This window comes from Dendroctonus ponderosae, unplaced genomic scaffold (assembly GCF_020466585.1).
Source record: "Dendroctonus ponderosae isolate FM_Combo_2020 unplaced genomic scaffold, Dpon_F_20191213v2 Dpon_F_20191213_3, whole genome shotgun sequence".
Lineage (NCBI taxonomy): Eukaryota > Metazoa > Arthropoda > Insecta > Coleoptera > Curculionidae > Dendroctonus > Dendroctonus ponderosae.
In genome coordinates this window covers 15,103,849-15,114,446 of record NW_026018508.1, presented here as the reverse complement: position 1 = coordinate 15,114,446, position 10,598 = coordinate 15,103,849, and the positions used below count along the sequence as shown (strand labels likewise).

Sequence of the window (10,598 nt, the reverse complement as noted above, 5' to 3'; positions counted from 1 at the left end):
AGTCCTTAAAGGACAGTCGACTCTACAAAAGCTGACATTTTCGCCAAAATCGCCGGTAATCCTGATTTTTTCAAGCCTAGCGGATGTTGGTCTCAAAATGGATGTTTACGTATAAGTGCACTCTCTCCTTTAAAAAATCCTCAATTCCAAACTAGAGAAAGTAGCAGGTTGAAATTTCACAATTATTAGAAGACACTCGACTCTAAATGTGCAGAAATTTTCGAGAAAATCGCCGAAGATCCTGATTATTTCTAGCCTAGTGGACACTGGTCTCAAAATTGACGTTTTCGCCCTCTCTATTTTAAAAATTCGTAAATTTAAAACTAAAAAAAAAAAAACTAAACTTGAAATTTTCATAGTCCTGCGAGGACACTCGGCCGCTATTAGAACTAAAATGTAATCCTCAACACTGTGTTCCTGCTGAAGAAGTTCGTTTGGCCAGTTCTTCGGCGTCGTCTGTTAGATGGGTCGAAAAGACGCCCGAAAATCGCGACAAGGAAAAAACCCCCAACAAAATCCGGAATCCAAATAACACATTTCTGTGGCATGGCAGCAGGCGCATTCCTAACTGTTCACTCACGTTGGCTCCGATGGCTTCAGGCCATTCTTGTGGATGCCCGATAAAATACAGCCAAAGGCCGTGCACGTAAGCGCGTTCCTATCTCGGACATGTGTTACGATTTTGCGAGCGATTTGTTTTTCGGTTCACATTTTTACGACTTGTCCTGGCCTTTAATGTCGTCAGATTACATCCCGAAAATTCGACTTCGTATCCGTCAAGACCCGCCAATTGCTCAGATTTGTTCACTGGGCTTCATCTAGTCGAGCATGTTGCGGTTTTGCGTAGGGATCGGGGGAAAAATCAACCTTAAGCATTGAATGGACAAATAACGCGTTACAATCAGTTGATAAAAGAGAGTAAAAAAATCACGAAAACCACCCATAATGAGTGCCTGGCCACGAATTTCATACAGACATTCATAAGATTGATGACTTCCTTTAAGACAGTTGCCCAAAGTGAAGCGACAGCAGAATGATTAAAGATGATTTCATGAAGTATATGAAAAGTCCGCCATCAAGCTCCTTTTATGCATTTCCTCTTTGTCCTTTTACAGACGGCAGTTCTGCCAATTAGATGTTATATAACTGGTAAATATGATTGCCGACCTATGCCAATGACGATGGACGGAAGAAACAATGAATAATAGATTTGTGGGATACCCCGATTGTTAAATAATTCATTCTGCTAGTAGACCGTGGGTAAAAGGCGAAAGAAAGGCGGCTTCATGTTCCACAAATAAAATCGTCGCTAAAGACAATGCAAACGCGGCTCATGGGATGTATTAGGAAGTATTATTTTCATTATTGTCTGAAAAACCTGCCTGGCAATATGCTTTTAAACTTTAACGAGAAAACCTCTTTAGACGCTAACAATTGAAAAAGAGAGTTTTTTAAAAGAGCTATCAAAAAAAAGACTATTGTGTGAAGGAGATATAGTGGAGAAGGCTTGGAAGTGCTGCTAAATCCAAAGACCCAAAGAAAATCCTCAATGCAGGCTATAAAAAAGGTCTGAAAGAATCATTGAGCATTTTCAACCCTTTTGAAGATAGGTCGCTTTCAAACTTTCCAGAAGTTTGTACGCATTACCCAACAAATTTTGCCCTAATTTGCCTCATTCCTCAAATTGCTCATCACAAAACTCCGGTGCCAAACAATTGAGAAAGTGGAAAGAGTTGATCGTAATTTTCAAGCACAAATCATTCACGACTATTGATGAAATAATTCATCTTCTGCTCGTTGCACGACAACTGTGGCATAACCGAGGACATAACTTTGCCAACCTGAACCAAAACAGATCGTTCATAAAGTTCCAGTGTGGGAAGAGAAGCTAATTAGTTGGGAACGACGATAATAATTTCCAATTTGTATGATAGTGAGTATCGATAGCACCACACCTTGCCGATGGGCATTTTTCAATTTGAAAAAGTCGCTTTGTTTAATGGTTTTCGGGCTCTTAAACGATGGAAGTGCATCAATTTGCGAAACGGTGTCAAGGATTCGCTGGCAAATAATTTTTATCGAAACGCTTACTTTAGACGATTACCCGCTGGCCTACCTACACGAATAGATAATCTGTCCTCTTGTAGGTTTCTTTAACTGTACTCGATAGGCGAGGAGGTGTTACTTTACAATGCATAATTATATGTTAACACACTTACTCGCATTTTTCAGCAATTATGGACTGGCGACTGCTGACCGCACAACATCACTGGTACAACTTATTTGTCTACATCTAGTTCCAGTCGCCCACCCCCCATTTAAGCGAAAAGCAAAATCAACTACCTAGTTATAAATTTTACATGAAACGTCGGAAAACGGTAGCTGGGTAAAAAACGCTTTGCAAGGTGGCGGATAAGAACAGAAGGAAACAGTTGATTCGTGAACAACCACGAGATGTAAAATCACGCGACGCCTTTTTTGCAATCAATCGCCCCTCGTAGTATCAATGACGCATTCAAGCGGGGGCGAATCCATTTGACTATCATCCTGCCAACGCGCGGGAGTGAGAGTAACACATCAATCCCCATGGCAACCACGGGGTCTTTGTCTCGCTAGCCCAATATACGAGCGCTGATCGAAAAATATATCTGACCACGGTGATTTTTTGTCACCATTTCAAGGCATTCCCACAATGAAACGCACACAACAGCAGATTAAAGTGAGAATATTCGAATAAACAATCCAAACTTGCTTTGTATATGTGGCATTAACATAAATTCTAGATAATCTCGCAACTGTATGTGAAAGCACGATAGATCTACCATACCACTTGGTCTTATATGGGCATACTTTTTGTGGCAGCCAAGTATTTCGCGTCTTTTGCAAGCCGAATCACCTTCAAAGTCAGTCAAAGATTTTTTTGTTAATTTGAGGTGGACGTAAATGGCTGTGATATTGAACTGGCTCTGGTCTGGTAATCGATCGACGAGTCGGTTCATCGGGAATCCGAGGTCTTGCTAACTTGATTATTATTAAAATAATAATAATAATAATAAGTCTTTATTTCAAATCACCTAACAATTAAGTACATGAAATGAAATGGCGTTTTGCATTCCCCCTAGTTAAACCCCAAACTTAACCCAAACGTATTACAACCCTATACATTAGGTACACTTAACTACAATTTATCCACATTATTTGGGTAGTGTTTGCGATTTTCTTTAATTAACAACAACAATTAACCCCCAAGGGCCTTGCTACATGCAATTATTGGATCCTGTAAAAGGCAAATGTGTGACAATTTACCGCAATTTTGCCAATTTTTTATCACCGAGCCGATTATGGGCCTGCTATAAAAAACCTCAAGATTTCCTTCAAAAATTCGTCAATGCAACAATAGCATTGGCGATGTTTAATAGAGAACATCCTGCTCTGTTAATGTGGCAATTTGATACGATTTTCGTTAAGTTGGGGCTAATTTTTATCGCTTAGCTGAACATTCTTTCTTATACGGTAAGAGTTGGAAGTCATTTTTTTTAAATTCGTCAGGCAAAACTGGGATTATACAGAAAGTTGGCATTAATGCCATTTAATAGAGAAAATCTTCCTCTATTAATGTGGTAATATGCAAATTTGCGTCAATTTTTGTTGAGTTGCTGCGATTTTTTATTGCTAGGCTGAGCATTCCTTCATACCAATAAGGGAAAAGTTTAAGAGCCATTTTCTTCGAAAATTCGTCAGTCAAAAGTGAAATTAGATGGAGAATTTGGATTGACGCTATTTGATAGAGAAAATCTTGCTTTACTAATCTGGCAATTTTCAAATTTTCGACAATCTTCGTCGAGCTGTGGCAATTTTTTTATTAGACTGTGAAGGTTTTCACGGCCGGTCAAATCACATTTAGAAATGTTTTTCGGGCTTTGAAACCGTGGTCCATGGGAATTTCTTCCTGACGTTTCGTCCACAGCTGCGATGGACATTATCAAAGGCGATGAGGCCTCTGCCTGCCTCATTTTTTTATTGCCAGACCGAGCATTGCTCCTTAGAAAGGAAAAGTTACGTTGTCACATTTTTCAGAAATTCGTGACTAAACTGAAATCTAATTCACAATTGGCAATGACGCTATTTAATATAGAAAATATTGCTCTATTAATGTGGAAATTTCCCAATTTGCATCAATTTTCGTTGGGTTTTGGCGATTTTTTAATTTCTAGGCCTGCTTCTAGCATTGCTTAATAAGAAAAAAATTATTTTTTTGTATGAGTATTTTTTTGAAAATTTGCCAGTCAAAACTGATATGTGAAGGAAAGTGGGCATTATCGCCATTTCATAGAGGAAATCTTGCTCTATTAAGGTACTAATTTGCAAATTTGCCGCATTTTATGTTGAGTTGTGGTGATTTTTTATCTTTTTGCGAAAAATGACTTTTTGTGTTGTTTTTGGCCATTTTTTTAGTGCGACATGCACCTGAGTTTGAGTTTTGAGGGATCACTGTTTTTTAGAAAATTTCTGGCGTTTTCAGTGCATCTATTGGCAAGTTTGATGTATTTTTCGTCAATTGATTTTAAAAAAATAAAATAATTGGAGAGCTGGAAGCAGCACCATCCACTAAGAAAATGCTTTTCCATTATTGGGATTTTCAGCGCTTTTCATCAATTTTTGGAGACTTTTTGACTTTTGAAAAAACAAAATTCTGTCAGACATCAAGAAAACACTGTTGACACAAGTCGATGTCAAACTTTTCCCTTTTGGGGCGCAGTCATAGAAGATTAAACAAAATTCTGGAATAATCTTCAGTAGCAAGTATCCACAAGTGGTTGGGCCAGTCGAATACCTCTAGGACTAGAGCCAAAAATTGGAACTCACCCGATTACATTCCAAGGCCTCCGCCGAGTGCTCCTCTTTCTGTCGAAAGCAGTTGGAGCATTTCGACTTGTGAAAAATATTCGGGGCGAATTTCTTGCACTGAGACATGCTGCACTTCACTTCAAGTGGACGATTTTGGGAATTTTGATTAGAGAGCAGATTAGCCGTCCCCCCGTTCACTCAAAATCAATCCCCGAAAGTCAGACGGGGCCATGCTGGTGAGTAAAATGACAATGAAGCACTGCTGTTGTCCGGACAACTTGTAAACACCACTGTCAGAAAAAAACAAGTCACTAGCGATCTTTTCTAGCCTCTATTCACACCGCGAATGCTCGACATGAACTGAAATCCACGTAAAGGACGAACGTACGGCATGCTAGCTGGAATCTTTGAGTTTGACAACGATCTGACTATGGGAAAATTGATACGGAATACACACAGTCTGCACATGCCTGACTTGTCTTGATTTTAGCTCGACTTTAGGTTCCATTCTCAGGCAACTGAACATACACGGCTAGAAGCAGTAACGTCAACCCATCACAGTGCTTGTCGATTGTCACCGCTGTCAGCTCAAACTGTTATTTATGAATTTGCATTGTTTTCCAAAGTGTTATTTATAGGTAAACCGTGCATGTGCCCCAACTTTCCCTCGGGGACATCACGCCCTCTCGTTGCACTGTTTTGCTATGTCATCGCAGTCCCAGTAAACCCAGGTTATGTTCTTGGATGTCAATTTGGTATTTAATCAATTTATCATATTCAAACAAAGTTTCCAATCCCAAAGCGGCAAACAATCCATTATCAGTGCTTAGCTGAGCTCATCTAAATCGGTCACATAACAGCATGGATGGAGGCGGTGATAGAACGGAGCGGTAAGGGTTTTGGCACAGCCCCCAAAAGCCCCACTAACACTATGCCCCCATTGTCTAGGTTACACGCTAGCAATGTAGCAGTGATCCGGGAAGTCTACGATGGGTCCAACTCCCAGGAGTTGTTCGAAATGCAGCTGGAAAAATACCTGGACAGTTGCTGTGCCATCATTGTCATCGAACCCACACAACTAGGCGACGAGACAGCCAGGTGGATCACTGCTGGAAATATTCTGCATAAACTGGCTGTAGTTGGAGGGCTTTCCAGTGTAGTAACTGGTAAGGCCACCTGATTGTGAGGGATGGTGGATTGAAGCGCACTTTCACTTGCAGGCTTTGTTTGGCCCCAAACCTTCGTACCTCAAGCCCCTCTTGGAATAATTTCAGTATTATGCACCGGGCTGTATACAGCATTGTGGCAGTTCGATCACTGCGTTAAATATCAAGTAAGTTCCACTAACAACCTTTCCTTAGAGATTTTCCCTTGTCCTGGTCAATCCGTTGTTGAAACACAAGCCAAAATTCCATCATATTCACTTGAAAACTGTCGAAATTTGTTTATAAGAGCATTGAAAGTCCTGAATAAAAATATGCGCTTCTTAGGTGGAAAAAGATCCAAGAAAACTAGCAAGGCTTCCAATTCTCAGCGTGATCACAGCAGCGTCTCCAGTAGTTTTAGTTCGAAAAGACGATACGCGTAGAAAAGTCCTGCATTGTACAATATCCTTAACTGCAGCCGCTTTGTGCGTGTATCGACTGTATGCCTCAGTAAAGTAGCGGATTTTAGCTAGAAGCATGTTCATAGGATATATTTTTGGTCTTTTTTACAAATTACGTTGCAGCAAATGATCTCCCTGCACCAAAAAAACCAAAGGCTCGTAGAATTGTTAACTGTTATAGAGTATTTGTGGCAGCCTTAGTAGGATTTGATTGGGTTGTATGTTGGCATGCGAAGCCAATAGGGGCAAATGTTGCTGTACTCAATTGTTGCAAAATGAATTTTTAAATAGAGTTTATATTACTTAAAAACATGCGCTTTGATTTGGAGTGATCGCAATGATGATGTGGGGATGAAAGCAAAAGTTCTGCAGCCTTTGTATTTTCACCAATAACAAAATTAAACTATCTATTTACCATAACACAGAAACATACATACATTTAACTAGAAATTCTCTACTAAATGCAAGTTTGGTCACGCTGTTAAACTAGTCAAGTTCGTCCATATATACACATTTCGACGCACTACATTCCTGAAGAAAAACGTATATTCATAGATAAATATAAATGGCATCAGTCGTTCAAAAGATATTTTAATCGAATAATACTCGAGGACGTTTTTACAGGGTTTTTCTTTTTGCTGTTGCTGATACTAGCCAAAAAAGCAAAGTTTGAGATTATTTATTTGAGGAGAATATAATTAATCAATAGCGCAAAGAAACCTTGTCGTCCTTCTACATTGCTACCCCAAGTGGCCACAAATTGGTTACAGTTACAGCAGTTGGAAATAAAAAAAAATCGTTTGAAGATGATTTGGAGATATTTCCCAGGCATAAAAGCAAGCAAAAACCCGAATATCCTCCCCCGTTTTTACGATAAACAGTTGGCAATTTACAACCTAATAAACCCTTGATGACAACGAAAAGATAATCAACCTATTCCTTCTTCTGATTGTCCTGGTTCACTGCCAAATCCTTAAGCGTGCTTTTTTTGGCTCTCATTTCCATGACCAAAAAGTACAAAAACGGAAAATACCGTCTCAATAAAATGGCGATTTTCGGCAAAAGAGTGCTCAGCACCATTTCCTTTTTTTTGGTGATTATCGCCTTAACTATTTGCTGTGCCGCATATTCGGGAGTGTAGCCAGATTGCGTGGTAGCATCCATTTCGCCATGTAATCCGCCACTTCCCACCAAGGCGTTTAAGGACAATTGGGTTTTTATGTACCCGGGGCTTACGATCGTAACGTGAATGTTTTCAGAGGCCACTTCAGCTCTAAGGCTGTCGCCAAAGGCTTGTAGGGCGTGTTTGGATGCACTGTAAGATGATCGGTCTGGTAGAGCCACTAGGCCTTGAACTGAGCTGATGAATACTATGTGGCCCCGCTTTTTCTTCAACATATCTGCTAGAATTGCTGCGAGGAAAGACCCCATTAATCAAGAAGCCCCTGACGATGTGCACTGTGCAAGCCTTACCTTTGGTTAAGGCCACTGTTCCTAAGTAGTTCACAGCCATAATCTTCTGGTCAACCTCTATGAGCGTGTCTTTGGCTTTTCCCCTCTGCGATATACCGCCGTTATTAACTAGGATGTCGATCCTTCCAGTGATAGACAAGATTTTGTCCACATGAGTACGCAAATTGTGGTATTCGCTTAAATCCAGCGGAATTATTATGGGCGGATAAGTTGTTTCTCGACACTGGGAATGCAGCAAATCAGTCCTAACCCGTTCCAGCTCCTGGCGACGTCTAGCGCAGAGAATCACCTGCGCCCCATACTTGTAAAACTCATGTGCTAGGGCTTCGCCCAAGCCCGAACTGGCCCCAGTTATAACAACCACCTTAAAAAGGGATGGAATGGAGTTATCCTTCTAGCAGAGCTATGCTTGATGGCAAACTGAGCATACCTTGCCAACCAGCTCATTGTAGCCCTGCTTCAGCCAGGCAGCACTGAACATCTTGAACATGATCCATGGGATAGTGACTGCTAAACTAATGGGGCCAACAATGTTGAAGTTGGACAGAAAAGCCCGGATTTCGCTCATTCTGTTTCCAATGGCAAGTTCTAATATAAAAACAAAAGATATGCGGCTTTATATTTTGGCGATTTTGAACACTGGACTATTAGGTGACATCACTTTAGGCAGGAAACAAACTTTTAGTTTAAAGTTCAATTTTTGTGACTGTTTCCACCACTTTGTAAACAATGCAGTGACAATTGGCTGTTGTCTTGATGGAGTGTGTTCCAATTTGCACTCGTTGCCATTTTGTGTGACGGGTCATTTGCAGCGGGATTTTCGATTTTTTAAATTGCCTCCCCGAGTAAAGGCGTTTTCAAATAATCAAAAAATGTACTTTGCTGGATGGGTTTTTATCAATGCAACTTAAAGTTCTCAATTATTTGAAACTGAGCTAGAGACTTCGCTTTTACAGGTCGGCAGCTGCGTTCCAAATTTCCAGTTACACGAAGTTTTTTACTAACATTTCCGTGACATTTCACAAAACTGGTCGAGTAATCCGACAGAAAATGCCCTATTTAACAATCCACTACGGCCCTTACAAGTGCCACGGCATCATCGACCACAGATTTCAAAAAATCAACGGTTTATTCCGTAAGCCTTCGCCTCTGCTTGCTCGATAAACTACTTAAGCCCTTCGGACATGTAGGGGCCCTTGACCAATTAGGATACGACATAGAAGTGATTCCAGTCAACGATTTCAATCGATTATCGATTGAAATGTTCGAAAGGGAAGTGTTCCGATGCGATATTCGGAACCTAATGTTCAACATGCCGGCCGATGATGATCCAGTTTGCCAAAGGGCCCTTCGGGCAATAGATGAGGCCAATCGGCGAATGTCCAACGAAGACAATATACGAACGTGAGTGACTAATTTGGAAAAAAACCATCGTCCTGGTGGGTTTTTCACAGATACACCACAACGGCCAATGGAATGAGAGATTTGAGCGAAAACGCCAACAGCCCCAACATTAAAGACAACCTGCCGTCTCAAGTCGATCTGTTGTTTGAAATAAAACCGGAAGATCGCAAGGGCTCGCTTGGCCGCCACCCTCACGACATCGTTCCGGAGGAAAAAGTCTCCAAAGTGAAAATAATGGAGGACAAAAACACCACCTTTGGACTAGAACGGAAATCAGAGCAGGGCACAATTGATTAGGATTAGTGAAACACTGTTTTGTCTAGAGAAATGTACATTTATATCGACACATACAAAACTACCTGCCAACTAAAAATCCAGGTAAAACTTTTAATTAGCACCAAAAAGGCGGCTATAATTTAGGTTATTTAGTCATCAGATTGTTAGGTTGCACCTTGTCGTTTGCATCTGCGCCCTAATTACGCGGAATACGCGCAAAGAGGAACAACACATTTTCCCTATCTAAAATAAACTGAGTAAAACAAGAAAAGTCAGCAATGGTCTGCATTAGAAAGAGAACAAGCTGCACCATGCGCGTGTTTCGTTCCAAAAAGAAGATCTCAGTAAAGTAAAAGGTACAAAAACGCCTTCTTAAATAGCATGCATATTTCGCGAATAGTGTCATTTATTTAAAAATAATGAAAATAAATAAAGTTTCAGTCAAGAAAATGAGACGCTCAAACAGCAACATCGTTTGGGTATCACCGAAATTGTTCAAAATAGTTCATTATAGCCACGAACTGACCGACTAGAAAACCTACCTAGAGCCCCAACTTAACTAAATAATGGAACTTATATGTACACGTTTACCTTAATAATCACTACAAACCCAACTGTTGGTAGAGAAAACCAATACCAACAAATATCATCACATTTAGACATGTTTTTTGGGCTGTGAAGCTGTTTGAAGATTGGAAACGCGTTTTGCGGCAAACGGCGTGTGCGCCAAAACCATTGAAGCCCCGCCCACTCCTCACGCATGAGCTCAGACGGCCGGGCCGCATGAATACGACAGGGGATCCAGTAGTTCAACCAGTCTTAGTCGGAAAGCACTTCGCGCACTGCCTCATCGCCTTTGATAATGTCCACCGCAGTTGTGGACGAAACGTCAGGAAGAAATTCCCTTGGAGGACGGCTTCAAAGCCCGAAAAACACTTCTAAATGTGATTTGACCGGCCGTGAAACAGGGGCGGATCCAGCTTTAAATTCA

At 40.8% G+C, this 10,598-nt stretch overlaps 4 protein-coding genes across 5 annotated transcripts in view; 2 read left to right on the top strand and 2 right to left on the bottom strand.

The window, feature by feature from the left end:
* The window catches only part of LOC109538588 (protein outspread), an 86,060-nt gene extending 80,788 nt beyond the window's left edge, over positions 1-5,272 (bottom strand). The window contains exon 1 of the mRNA XM_019905884.2: positions 4,867-5,272. Coding sequence (XP_019761443.2) covers positions 4,867-4,974 — 108 coding nt within the window. The 5' untranslated portion in view covers positions 4,975-5,272. The remainder of the gene's footprint in view (positions 1-4,866) is intronic.
* A 97-nt stretch (positions 5,273-5,369) lies between these two features.
* On the top strand, positions 5,370-6,764 carry LOC109538590 (transmembrane protein 11-A, mitochondrial). Its single transcript, XM_019905886.2, has 4 exons — positions 5,370-5,738; positions 5,797-6,014; positions 6,069-6,181; positions 6,339-6,764. Exons 1-4 carry the CDS (start codon positions 5,710-5,712, stop codon positions 6,510-6,512), a joined length of 534 nt encoding a protein of 177 aa, XP_019761445.1. The 5' UTR covers positions 5,370-5,709; the 3' UTR covers positions 6,513-6,764.
* Positions 6,765-6,815: 51 nt separating this feature from the next.
* On the bottom strand, positions 6,816-8,695 carry LOC109538589 (dehydrogenase/reductase SDR family protein 7-like). The gene is made up of 3 exons (XM_019905885.2): positions 8,358-8,695; positions 7,928-8,291; positions 6,816-7,866 (listed from the first exon to the last, which is right to left on the bottom strand). The coding sequence occupies exons 1-3, from the start codon at positions 8,493-8,495 to the stop codon at positions 7,388-7,390; spliced, it is 981 nt and encodes a 326-aa protein (XP_019761444.2). The 5' UTR covers positions 8,496-8,695; the 3' UTR covers positions 6,816-7,387.
* A 139-nt stretch (positions 8,696-8,834) lies between these two features.
* Positions 8,835-9,878, top strand: LOC109538721. 2 transcript variants are annotated; one of them, XR_007281213.1, is made up of 4 exons: positions 8,835-9,062; positions 9,118-9,331; positions 9,382-9,709; positions 9,761-9,878. XR_007281213.1 is itself a non-coding variant. In XM_019906092.2 (3 exons), exons 1-3 carry the CDS (start codon positions 8,978-8,980, stop codon positions 9,626-9,628), a joined length of 546 nt encoding a protein of 181 aa, XP_019761651.1. In that variant the 5' UTR covers positions 8,835-8,977; the 3' UTR covers positions 9,629-9,878. The 2 variants fall into 2 exon arrangements, 1 of the variants encoding a protein (XP_019761651.1); XM_019906092.2 differs by having other exon boundaries at positions 9,382-9,878.
* The last annotated feature ends 720 nt before the right edge of the window (positions 9,879-10,598 follow it).

Coding starts and splice junctions, on each gene's coding strand:
- LOC109538590 (XM_019905886.2), top strand. CDS start 5,710: ATGGATGGAGGCGGTGATAGAACGGAGCG. Junction 6,015..6,068: donor GCTTTCCAGTGTAGTAACTG/GTAAGGCCACCT, acceptor TTTCACTTGCAG/GCTTTGTTTGGCCCCAAACC. Junction 6,182..6,338: donor ATCACTGCGTTAAATATCAA/GTAAGTTCCACT, acceptor TGCGCTTCTTAG/GTGGAAAAAGATCCAAGAAA.
- LOC109538589 (XM_019905885.2), bottom strand. CDS start 8,495: ATGAGCGAAATCCGGGCTTTTCTGTCCAACTTCAACATTGTTGGCCCC. Junction 8,292..8,357: donor ACAATGAGCTGGTTGGCAAG/GTATGCTCAGTT, acceptor TCCCTTTTTAAG/GTGGTTGTTATAACTGGGGC. Junction 7,867..7,927: donor AACAGTGGCCTTAACCAAAG/GTAAGGCTTGCA, acceptor CTTTCCTCGCAG/CAATTCTAGCAGATATGTTG.
- LOC109538721 (XM_019906092.2), top strand. CDS start 8,978: ATGCCCTATTTAACAATCCACTACGGCCCTTACAAGTGCCACGGCATC. Junction 9,063..9,117: donor AAAAATCAACGGTTTATTCC/GTAAGCCTTCGC, acceptor TCGGACATGTAG/GGGCCCTTGACCAATTAGGA. Junction 9,332..9,381: donor AACGAAGACAATATACGAAC/GTGAGTGACTAA, acceptor GGTTTTTCACAG/ATACACCACAACGGCCAATG.